General features: G+C 38.9%; 2 protein-coding genes across 3 annotated transcripts in view; one reads left to right on the forward strand and one right to left on the reverse strand.

The window, feature by feature from the left end:
- The window catches only part of LOC113813277 (equilibrative nucleoside transporter 1), a 39,441-nt gene extending 36,412 nt beyond the window's left edge, over nucleotides 1-3,029 (forward strand). For both annotated transcript variants that reach the window (XM_070135791.1, XM_070135792.1), the window contains exon 11: nucleotides 2,329-3,029. In XM_070135791.1, the coding sequence (XP_069991892.1) occupies nucleotides 2,329-2,449 (121 nt within the window). In that variant the 3' untranslated portion in view covers nucleotides 2,450-3,029. The remainder of the gene's footprint in view (nucleotides 1-2,328) is intronic.
- Nucleotides 3,030-3,100: 71 nt separating this feature from the next.
- CycK (cyclin K) overlaps nucleotides 3,101-12,500 on the reverse strand; it is a 9,557-nt gene continuing 157 nt past the window's right edge. The window contains exons 2-7 of the mRNA XM_027365264.2: nucleotides 9,496-9,714; nucleotides 8,674-8,811; nucleotides 8,151-8,250; nucleotides 7,076-7,133; nucleotides 5,582-5,754; nucleotides 3,101-4,464 (exon numbers count right to left, since the gene is read on the reverse strand). Of these exons, the coding sequence (XP_027221065.1) occupies nucleotides 3,719-4,464; nucleotides 5,582-5,754; nucleotides 7,076-7,133; nucleotides 8,151-8,250; nucleotides 8,674-8,811; nucleotides 9,496-9,714 (1,434 nt within the window). The 3' untranslated portion in view covers nucleotides 3,101-3,718. The remainder of the gene's footprint in view (nucleotides 4,465-5,581; nucleotides 5,755-7,075; nucleotides 7,134-8,150; nucleotides 8,251-8,673; nucleotides 8,812-9,495; nucleotides 9,715-12,500) is intronic.

A 12,500-nucleotide genomic window follows, 5' to 3' on the forward strand; every position in this document is an offset into this window, starting at 1 on the left:
TCTGTCTGATAATCATTCTTTCCTCTTTTCTTTTTCTCCATTTTCTTTGTCCTTCTCTTTTTCATCATTATATTTCACCGTTTCTTCTTCTTCACCATCATTATCACCATCATTATTATCGCCATCACCATCGTCGTCACCCTAGCCATCACCATCATCAAACTCGTAATCACCATCATCATCGCCATCACCATCATTACTATCACCATCACCATCATCATCACTATCGGCCTCACCACCATCACTATCGGCATCACCATCATCACTATCGAACTCACCATCATCACTATCGGCATCATCATTATCGGCATCACCATCATCACTATCGGCATCACCATCATCACTGTCGGCATCACCATCATCACTATCGGCATCACCATCATCACTATCGGCATCACCATCATCACTATCGGCATCACCATCATCACTATCGGCATCACCATCATCACTATCGGCATCACCATCATCACTATCGGCATCACCATCATCACTATCGGCATCACCATCATCACTATCGGCATCACCATCATCACTGTCGGCATTACCATCATCACTATCGGCATCACCATCATCACTATCGGCATCACCATCATCACTATCGGCATCACCATCATCACTATCGGCATCATCACTATCATCACCACCATCGCGATCACCATCGCCATCACCAATGCCATCACTATCGTCACTATCACCTTCATCGCCATCACCAACACCAACGCGATCACCATCATTACCATCATCATCACCATTGTCATCACTATCATCACCATCACCTTAGTCACCATCATCACCATCGCCATCACTTCCGTCACCACCACCACAGTCGTTGTCAGCATCGCCATCACCATCATAGTCACCATCCCTATCACCTTCGTCACCATTACCGTCATCATTAGCTGATCCTCCTCTGTTTCTTTCTTCCAAATACGATCCTTATCATCTTATTATCAATCATCTTTTTTTTCTTTTCTATGATAAAATAAAATCATCATCCTCTTTCCTCCTCCTCCTCCTCCTCCTCCTCCTCTTCCTCCTTCCTCCTCCTCCCCCCTCATCCTCATCCTCTTCTTCCTCCTCCTCCTCCTTCTTCTCCTTCTTCTTCTTCTTTTCCTCCTCCTCCTATTTCTATTTTTCCTCCTGCTCCTGTTCCTCCTCTTCCACTTAGTCTTTCTCTCTTTCCCCCTCCCTTTATTCTCCCTTTTTCCTATTACTCGCCTTACTCCCCTTACCTTCCTCTTCTTCCTTCTACTTTCCTTCTTCATGATTCTCCCCCATATATTCTTTTCCTGCAGTCTCTTCCTTCTCCTTTTCCACTTCCTCCCCTTTCTGCTCTTCCTACTTCACTTCCTCCTCCTCTTCCTTTCCTTTCCTCCTCCTCCTCATTCTCCTTCACCTCCTCCCCTTCGTCTCTCCTCCCCTTCCCCCTTCTACCCCCCTTTTTCCTCCTCCTCCACCTCTTCTTCCTCCTCCTCCTTCCCTTCCTCCTCCTCCTCCTCCTTCCCTTCTACTCCTACTTCACTTCCTCCTCATGTTCCTCTTCCTCTTCCTTTCCCTTTTCTCCTCCTCCTCCTTCTTCCCTTCCTCCTCCTCCTTCTTCCCTTCTTCCTCCTCCTCCTACTCCCCTTCCTCTTCCTCCTCCTTCTTCTCCTTCTCCCTCTTCTTCTTTTCCTCCTCCTCCTCCCCTTCCTCGTCCTGTTTCTATTTTTCCTCCTGCTCCTGTTCCTCCTCTTCCACTTAGTCTTTCTCTCTTTCCCCCTCCCTTTATTCTCCCTTTTTCCTATTACTCCCCTTACTCCCCTTAACTTCGTCTTCTTCCTTCTACTTTCCTTCTTTATGCTTTTCTTCCTCCTATTCTTTTCCTGCAGTCTCTTCCTTCTCCTTTCCTTCTTCATGCTTTTCTTCATCCTATTCTTTTTTGCATTCTCTTCCTTTTCCTTTTCCCCTTCCTTGCCTTTCTACTCCTCCTACTTCACTTCCTCCTCCTCCTCTCCCTTTCCCTTTCCCTTTCCCTTTCCCTTTCCCTTTCCCTTTCCCTTTCCCTTTCCCTTTCCCTTTCCCTTTCCCTTTCCCTTTCCCTTTCCCTTTCCCTTTCCCTTTCCCTTTCCCTTTCCCTTTCCCTTTCCCTTTCCCTTTCCTCCTCCTCTTCTTCTTCTTCTTCTTCTTCTTCTTCTTCTTCTTCTTCTTCTTCTTCTTCTTCTTCTTCTTCTTCTTCTTCTTCCTCCTCCTCCTCCTCCTCCTCCTCTTCCTCTTGCTTTTTCTTCCCCCTCAGATACGTACACCTCCACTTCCCCTCGGCAAAATTCTAAGCCTCTGTTTCCCCCTTAGCCTGGTGGAGCCCAACGAGCTGGAAGTGGGCGGAGCTATCATGGCTGCAATGATGGGAATCGGGATGGTGGTCGGTTCCCTTCTCTCGCCTGCGTTTGTCGCGCTCTGGGGTCCTGTGTGAAGTCTGTGATTAGTATGCTTTTGTAAACTATGTGATATATTTATGCTAACTTCTGACATGGACCAAGATACTTAATGACTTTTTTTTAAAGATATACTTTTTTCTTCCCTTTTTTTAGATCAGATTTTTCATTTTCTTGGATGTACCTGAAGTTTTTGTGTGCCTGTGTGCTGGTATAATTTTGTGAGTACTTTGGTGTCCTTGTTTTCTAAATGTGATGTGAAGAGTGGTGCAAGAAAGGTTCATATGGAATAAATAACAAGCATAATAATAATAATATAACAATTTCTTAATAATATATCTAATGGCAAACATTTCACTATTATCTGTCTATATTATTCACAGTGTGGATATTTATTTATTATCCATTCAGTTGCCTTTATACTTACTAATGTCCAGTCTCCTTTTTGATTCCTCTTTTAAATTTAAAAACTGGATGAATGTGAATAATGGCAGTTTATTTACCTCTAAGGATTCATCATTAATTAGTCCACTATCACTTGTTCTTCAAATTATTTTTATCTCAATGTATTTTATGTAAATAATCTTTTTGGAATCATTAAATAATGAATTTCCTTAATCTTACTCTATATTTAATACTTTTCCCTAGTGTACACTTAAGGATGGAATGAAATGTACTGAAACAAAAACTTCATATTCAGTATTTATTGTATTTTTACATAAAAATACACAAATATAGAGATTTCTAATAGTTCATATTCTGTACATGAAAAGGTATTTTACTTACACTAATATTTTGGGTTCACATACAACTGGTCATTCATTCTTCATGTCAATTATGATCTCAGTTTAACAAAATGTACAAAGGGTAAGAATGTAAGACGCATGACCTGCATTCTCATTAACAAAACCTATCTTGGTCATGAACAATGTAATGGTAACAGGACCAAAAAAAAACACTGCAATATATAGTCTTTGAATTCTCCCTCAATACCAATTTTTCTAGGTCTCGAGAGCAGCCCCTTCCCTTTGGATCATGCAATGATAAACCATACTATTATTCACTGTCATAGGTTTTACAAGGCTATAGTTTTTTATTTTTGCTTTTGTTTTTGTAATGGAAAAATAGATCCCTTCAAAATGAAGCTATTATAATCCACATGCATTTGCTCAAAACTGAGAGAGTCCAAAAGCCTTTCAAAAAATGTGGAAATTGCAAATTGAATGCAAATATTGCAATTAAAGTAGTTGTACTTAGGTGTTCAAAGAACTGCTTTATGAATAGTCTCTCTTCTAATTAAAAGCTAACTACGAAGAAGGCGGGTAGTAAGGTCTTGAGCTGGAATGTGGGTAGGAGCTGGGAGGAGGGTAGTTGGAGGAAGGGCCTGCTGGGGCATAGTTCGGGGGAGGGTTGTTAGTTGATGGGGGTGGGGGATAGTAGGAAGAGGACGTTGAGCCATGGGGAGGCGGCGCATAGTGCGAGGGGGGAGGCTGGTTAGTAGGGGGAGCAGGGTAGTGTCCTGCTGCACCTGGCTGGTGGTATGTTGAGGGTGGGTGGCTGCCTGATGAATAGTGTGAAGGTGGGGGCTGTGTCGCATAGTGTGGGGGTGGTGCCTGGGGTGTTGTGACTGCAGGTGGCGGGTAGTGCCTCTGCTGGTTGGGGTAAGTTGGAGGGGGTGCCTGTGGAGGTGGGGCCTGTGGAGGAGGACCCTGTGTGGTGGAGGGTGGGTATGGGTATGGGTAGCGCGGTGTGGGTGTTGTAGGTGTCCCTTGCGTTGAGGTCTGCGAAGAATAGGGTGCCTGAGGGTAGTTTTGGTACGCATATGGGTACTGGTATGGCTGCGGCTGTGGCGTGCTCTCTGTCTTCACTGGCGATGACTTCACCTCCTCCTTCTTGGCCTTCTTCGCTGGCGGGGGTGCAGTGCTGCTGCTCTGTGTGGGTGTTACAGGGCGTCTTGGGGCCACAGAGGGCATGGTGATAGAGGGCTCACTGCTTGCACCACCTGCCTCTGAGCGGTTGGGTGAGTACAGGTCCAGTACCTGATGACATATATCTGCAAAGAAAATTTTTAAAAATTAATCACACACAAAAGAGTGGGCAACATCTCATCTCAATCCCATACATATAGATGGAACACATGAATTGAACACCTTAACTTAAAAAAAAAAAAAAAAAAAAAAAACAGCATTTTTAGAAGCACTCCTCAGAAAAGTAAATCAATCTTCATCTTGCTCATAATACACTGTTTATATCCAAACTAGACAAAAATAAAAGATTTATGGCCAGTTTCTTAAAACTGTGGGAGGCCCAACCCAATAAAAATTAATTTATATGGATATGCATATTCACAGAAATAAATGCATATATGTCAATCTATCTAATAGATATACATGTTTATGTAGTAGATACACATCTAGATTAATAAATATGAAAAAGGTAAAAATTGGTGGATACATAGTGTATTTGAGTTTTTTGCTAGTTTTACAGCTCGAGGAGAGCTTCCATCATTGGTGACTCCTCAGGGTAAGACCCACTGGTGTCATAGGTACATATTTTCCATTTTAGGTACCTATTTTCCATTTCAGAGACCTTAGATCACACCTATATAATCCTTATACATGCCCATAATGGTACGCGGTCTTTGTCTATTGATCAGAAATTGCTATGATCAAACTTTGTTTTGAAACATTTCATAATGGAAAACATTAAAGAATTTGAATTGAACACAAAATTTACTACATAAGGTCACAAAGGTTTCATGAAGAAACAAGGTATATGAGAAGGTTGGTATATGAGAAGAAAGTTACTTTTACAAGACTAAAAAGCTTTGTGATACAGAGATGGAATTGCTGAGTATTTATGAAACATAAAGACATTAGAATATAAATAATAACGGGGTTGATACATTGTAATTCACAATAAGCATTTTCAAAAGAACATTTTGAGTATAAACAAGATAATTATACATAAATACAACAAAATAACAATATGCCAAAAGTCTGCAACCAATAAAGGGAGGCCCAGCCCACAAGCCACACTCCTGTTATAGTGACCTAATGTGCCCAATATCATTTTAAAAGGCCCTCCAAAAGAAATAATACAAAAAATAAAAATAAAAACATGTAAATAAACAAAAGCAACAGCAAAAACAACCCTCATCCTGTAAGTACCTTCCAGCAGCTCCATGGAGATTCCTTCGACATACATATCCCACCAGCGCTGGTGTTTGGGGATGCGGCCTACCCAGTCTGTCACATCAAACTTGCTCAGCTTCCCCGCCAGGTACATGAGAGCAATTGCTATGATTTCTGGTTCCCACTGAAGGCATAGGGTGGTACACAGGCTGAAAAGCAGTTAATGTTAATGATAATGATGATGATGACATTGACAGTAACAATGATGATGAAAATAATAACAACCAAAATCACAATGAGTTTTCAAAGGCAAATTGTTAAAAAAAAAGGTAGATTTCCACCAAAAGAAAACAGATTCAACAGCCACATGCTAAAAATTTCAAAATAAACATTCACAGAGGATATAGATTTCTTTGCATTTCCTGCTGGTTACCTTGAAGTGAATAACTTTGTGGGAATACAATAAGAAAACCGATAATACATCAATTGACATTTTACTCCTGGAATCCATAAAAACTGAGAGGCAAAAAATTGGGACTCAGAAGAGTTCAAGACTCTGACAAATATATTGGCTAAGTCTGAAACCTCCTGAAAAAAGATGACCATGGTACCAGATCATTCACAACAGTTTCCACTCGAACCACTAATTCAAGTCCTCTCTCTGTCCTGGTCAGCCATAAGCACTAGGGGACATTGACCATCTGGTTTCAAACCTATGACACTATCAGTAAAGCAAGAGAGACCTTCATAAAATAGGAAAATGATATAGAGATGTACTGCTAGACCACTCACAGAGGACTACTCTGATTTGCAAGAGTTTGCAATGAAGATGTTAAAACTATAAAAGATAAAGCTGAAATATAATTACAAAAAGTTACAAAGAGCTTAGTAAAATTTGTAAAAATAAGAATGCATACATACATAAAAACAGACAGTTTTAACTCCAATGCATTTACATTTGAATCATCATTATTACTATCACCATTCTCTATGTACTATGCCTAAACCCTTACAATCGGGGTGACAAGACTATCCCATCGCCGGGTGACGAACATGCCCTCATCATACAAAATAGCCGCGGACTGAGTGATGCCAACATGTTGGCATAAAGGAAGGCCTGGATGATGGAAAAGACTCGCCACGAGTGCACAAACCTCTTGGAGTGTGATTAGACAGATTTGGCACTTAGAAGGGGGGCTTTTGCATTACTGCCATTGTTAAACGAATGTGGATTGTTATGTGCGTAAGCCATGGCTAGAAGAGCACTGGCTCTAGGGAGGATGCCATTTCCACACTCAGCATCGTATTCCTAGCCGCTGTGACTGGCAGCGCAGGTTGTACAACAGAAAACTAAAAATTACGAAAAAATAAGATATGCCACAAATAATCAAATGTTACATTTTTTTCTTGCACTGGGCTACTTACTACACTGAGAACTGATATGAAGTCTGTGGTAGGAAAATAATCTATTACTATCTGGATAAAGCAAATTAAAAGACAAATAAATAAAACAAGAAAATGCAGTCATACCTGTCATTCACAAATGTCCATGCCATTTGTACCATGTTAGGTAGTCTCTTTTTGTCACCTGCAAGAAAAGACTTGATTATAATCCTTCACTCTTTTAACCCATTAGTGCCGGTATACTTTGAAGCCGAAAATAAAAGATTCCGGGTGGCAATGTTTATTCTTTCAGGTGTCTCATATGTGGGTCATCCATCATTAGTGGGTTAAGGAAAAAAACTATTTTGAAATGTCTTCCGCAAAAAAATATCAAAAAGAGAGAGAGAAAAAAAAAATGTATTTTTAGCATAAATTGTAAATCCTAATATCTAAATAAACCTACAAGTTAATTCACCTTCAAAGACAATTCTCATACCATAAGACTAGGCAACCAGCTCTGAGAAAACTTAACAACTGTTAAATGTCTTACTAACCATCAATTCACATTCTACCTTGCCCCCTCTACACTGTCTTTTAATCTAGGCAAAGAGGCCTTAGAGAAGTTGGTGGTGACAGATGACAGGGTGATAGATTAGGGGTGAATATCATTTGGTGACGGACAAGTTGGTAGTGACAATTCCTTGAAATATAGCAATATTATTTGGATAATTATTACTAATGTCTCGAGTGCACTTTTATCTTGGGAAGAATAGAAAAGAAAAATAATGGAGTAGTGGTTGTCCCTGCCTTCATATCCTCTCTAGCATCTTCAATCAGATGTTACAAATCCCTCCTGAATTAAAAGAAAAAATGAAAAAATAATTAAGTTTCCAACACATTCATTTACATGGCAACATTTATTGGGAAAATCACAAATACTATTAGAAAAAATCCTATTTTATACATCTGTGTTTAGTAGCACTGAGATGGAGGGATGACATCATGACAGGGTAATGGCATGACAGATGAATGGCAGTGGTCATATGGTAAAGGGATGGCAGGGTGATGGCGTGATAAAAGAACGGCAAAGGATGTGAATAAGGAGGAGGATGACTAGGAAGAAAATGAGAAAGCATAAGAGCAAGAATAGTAAGAAAAGGAAGAAAAAGGGGGGGAGCACGAGGAGGAAGCTGAGTAGGACAGCAAAGCAAAGAAAACTCACCTTTAAGGCACTTGGCATATTTGAGGAGGTAGGTGTATGGATGTTCCACAATGAAGTCAAATTTGATTGTCTGCAGCAAAATTCTTTCAAGAGTCATTACCTGAAATACATTAACATTGTAAGATATTTGAAGCACGACATTCATTATTAGAAGGTTTTAATACTGTAATTAACAACTGATATCAAAAAGAAAAACTAGGAATTAGAATCAAAGTAAATAAAATTTCAAAAGAAAGAGACTATCAATATTTGTTTCATTAACTGTTAGATGCAGGGAAATTAGTAAACTATAATTTCATTTAAAATAACATGTAATACATGCTAATTTTGAAATAAAGATACCAAACAAAATATAAATATTAGAAACAAAAAACAGATCAAAACACTTTCGATAACTATTCACTTAATCTGAATTTGTGGGTTTGGATTAACATATATAACATAAAAATTATAACACATTAAAAACATGTATATATCAGATACATGGAATAAACTCTTTTTCAAATATAGTCAGACTACTTACTTCTTCACGAGGATCAGCTCCAAATTCAGCCCACGTCGTATCATCAATAAGGCTCCTTGCAGTTTTCATGATATCACGGCACTTTTTTGGTGTTTCTTCCACCTTCCCAGCTAGGAAAAGGCAACAACATGCAGTAACCTGGAAAAAAAGTAGTTATCAAAATCACTGAAGACTGAGAGCATGCTTAGAGATAATGGTATTTTGCAAAGGAGAATCTGCTTTGAAGCAACCAATTTAATGTCAACAAAATGTAACTGACTTTATTAGTCTTTTATGCACGTACAGGGTAATAGCCTACACCATAAATTCTAAAAATATTCATTTTTGTGAGCATGAAAACATTTTTTCCTGTCTGCACACTCTGACATATTAGGCAAAAAGGAGTTATCATCCTTTTGTAAAACAAATCTAATACTATATTATCTGCAAGGTGTAATTCATGCATTTCACTCAAGTCTGAAATTGAAACATCATTTACATCTTTTACAAATAAACTTATTTTCTTTCCCTTGCATCTTTTCAACATCAGTTTCGGACAATATTTACAGGAACTGAAGTATGATGAATTTAGTGAACTCACTCAGAATAGTACTGTTTCTCTACTGCTTATATTATAAAGCTATGACCTTATACATTGACAATTTCACATAAGACCTCTAGAATATTTGATGTACTCGGGTACAAGTTCTGAAGAAAAAAAATTTAATTACACCAAACACTTCTATAGTGCATCTTTCATATAAAAATAAATGTGCAAGAACAAAAACAGAACTTAAATGCACACATCCAAACACCTAACCTCATACACAAACAAAGTCTTACATGTCTGGGAAAGGTCTGGAAGGTGTGGACCATGTAGAAGCGGTGGAAGTAGACAACGCCCGTGGCCATGGTCTCATAACGAAGCCCCATCTTATTCCCAACCTGCAGGATGAAACGCGCTCCTTCCCGACGGTACTGTGTCTCCTGATCCATGGTGAGGCCTGCTTGAATGCTGGGCGTATGCCGCAGCTCCCGCTTTTCATAGTACCAGCCGGACCTCTGGGGTAGAAGAGGAAGAATAATACTGTAGTGGTTGATTTTAAAAATCTACAGTTTCGACATGCACTGATCCATTTTTTCATTTCATTCAAAATCACAGAGAAGAGCAGCCGTAGCTAATGTATGAATCTCATCAGGGGTTTCATTTAGTGGTCCATCGTGAAGTGCACAATACACAAAACACAAATCTGAATCCCCTTGGAATCTAGATGTGAATACTAAGACACCAGTATCCCAATCTATGCACAATTTTTCCTCACAAAGTTTGAGATCTTTCATCATTATTGTTTCATAGAAAAGTCAAACACATTGCTGGCCTGTTAACCCCACATCCCCTGGCAAGTACTATGTGTCAGGAAGAATCACACCCTGTAGGTATATTAACCTGATGCTGCCTGGGAATGCATGTACATACATGCCATGCCCACTGTGAGTTTAATTTAAATTGTCTCTACACACAGATGGCTCCACAAGTACTAAGTCACTAATGAGCCAATTACAAGCACTACCTATCTAACTTGTTTAACCTTTTCCTTGATTTCAAGAAATATTTTCTGCTAAAGTAACAGCACCAATATTGACAGCAACAGTAAAGAAAATCTTACCCACAAACTCATGGAAAGATGAAATCAGAAGTCACAAGGTCTACTAATTCTTTTCTTCAATTTCAAGAAATATTTTCAGCTATTTTATATTGCTGTTAGTAATGCCAATATCACTAATATCAATTATAATGTCTATAATAATTATGTCAATAATTAAAATAACAGCACCAGTATTGACAGCAATAGTAAAAAAAAAGAAAAAAAAAATTTACCCACAAACTCATGGACAGATAAAATCAGGAGAAGTCACAAGGTCTACTAATTGACTCCTTTGTGGCTAAGCACTTGTGCAGAAACATTTCACAAAGCAATACTACAGAGAAAACTAAATTTTCCTGGCAATAGTGGGATAAACTACAAATAGCACAACAGCGAACCCCAAATTATATTGGAAAAAATATACTTAATAAGAATTCTCAACCTCACAAAGGTTTTAAATTATGAATAATATATCTTCATTGTATAAATAAAGATGACACATCAATGTATTCACACACATTTACAAATAAAGCTGATATTGTTATTGAGATTTGTAGGCATTAAAATGCAGAAAATAATGGAAAACTGCATTCACTGATATATCAAGTAATCTGCACAAAAAAAAAAAATAATAATAACAATAATAATAAGTCAGAGATAAAGAAAATGTGACACAACAAATGCCACATGTAGTCTAGGTCCATGGGAGGGGGGGCAGTCTTCTCAGGGGTCAGAGCTCCCCGGCTATGGCGATACGGCAATTACGTGGAAGAAAAAAGGGACTTCTCCCCAGAGCTACTAAGGTTTTGAGTTCCCAGGAGTGCCTTAGACTTAATGACTTGAGCAAGAAGGACTTAATTTCAGGTGTGTGTGGTCACTTTGTAAACAACTGCCAAGATCATATTTTCTTATTTCAATATTCCATTACTATGGATATTTCTGTTACTGGAGGTGAATGATCTACTTCATTCAAGCTACTACTAACCATTCTATGTAACTCTCATATACATCTCAATAATTAAAAACTAATATACAAATGAATGAAGAACTTATATAAATAAAAAATTGCGCAAAAATATACCTAAAAAATAATTCATAACCCTTAATGTATGACCTATCATGGCAATTTTAGTATCAATGGATTCATCTCACTCTCTACAGTCCATATATCAAAATTATGCTGGGGAAACCCGCCATTCGCAACAATCTTGGCCCCAATAGCAGGGGAGGGCATAAAATGTACCACAGCAATTGTGGCTAAAATAAGAATAATATACACAGAATCAGTCACTATATTGTTTAATGCAGGGGGTTGTTCTCCCTGCTACCTCCCTCCTGGGGGGCTTCTGCCGCCATCCTTCAAAATTTAAGAAAAGATTAATTCACATATTCACTGCATGGTAGACTGGTTGTAGCAACAATTATGAATGGGCTGCAAACTACGAGCAATGGCCATTAATGGTGTAAACAACAGCGATAATTTATCATCAAAATATTAGAGCTGCGAGCAAAGATCTACAGGCAGCAAATGGCAAGCAACCTGTTGTTTTTTAATTTTGTCATGGATATTCCAGTGTATCTTTTGTTGGAATTCAAATACCTGCAAGAAAGAAAATTGGATACGAGCAAAAATGATCATAGCTGTGACTCTAAAGTTTTAAAGATCAGCGTCACTGCAAAGATTTGCGCATTTTCCAACCTGGAAGGTAGAGCATACAGCTGACATGCGTGCCCGATGCCAAGTCTGTCCAATGTTTTCTCCTGCCGTGAATACATGGAGGATTCTATATTTTCCGCGGCAGAGGTTGGGGAATGGTCACCCCCCCATGGAGGGGTTTCAGAAGGCTGTACGCCTGCATGTGACAAAATATTGATTTGATTCTGAGTATATCATTCCTATTTCGCCCCACAATGTCCATGGTGCCTGCTATCGGGGCCAAGGATGCTGGGTTTGGAGGGTTCCACGGCACAGTTCCTATACCCATGTGTACTAGAGGGCGAGAGGGTCCAAAGTCGTCAAGATCGGTTATGCGATTCTATTGTGTATAATTACCATTGATAATGTGACTTATCAAACCCTCTAATTCAATAAACGTGAAATGTGTAAATAATAAAATCAAAACACTGGAATCACGAATATTTCCAACTCATGGGAAACGGTTCGCTATTTTTTGGTTTATTCTTCTGAAAGTACACTAAAAA

The sequence above is a fragment of the Penaeus vannamei genome, chromosome 21, assembly GCF_042767895.1.
Source record: "Penaeus vannamei isolate JL-2024 chromosome 21, ASM4276789v1, whole genome shotgun sequence".
NCBI lineage: Eukaryota > Metazoa > Arthropoda > Malacostraca > Decapoda > Penaeidae > Penaeus > Penaeus vannamei.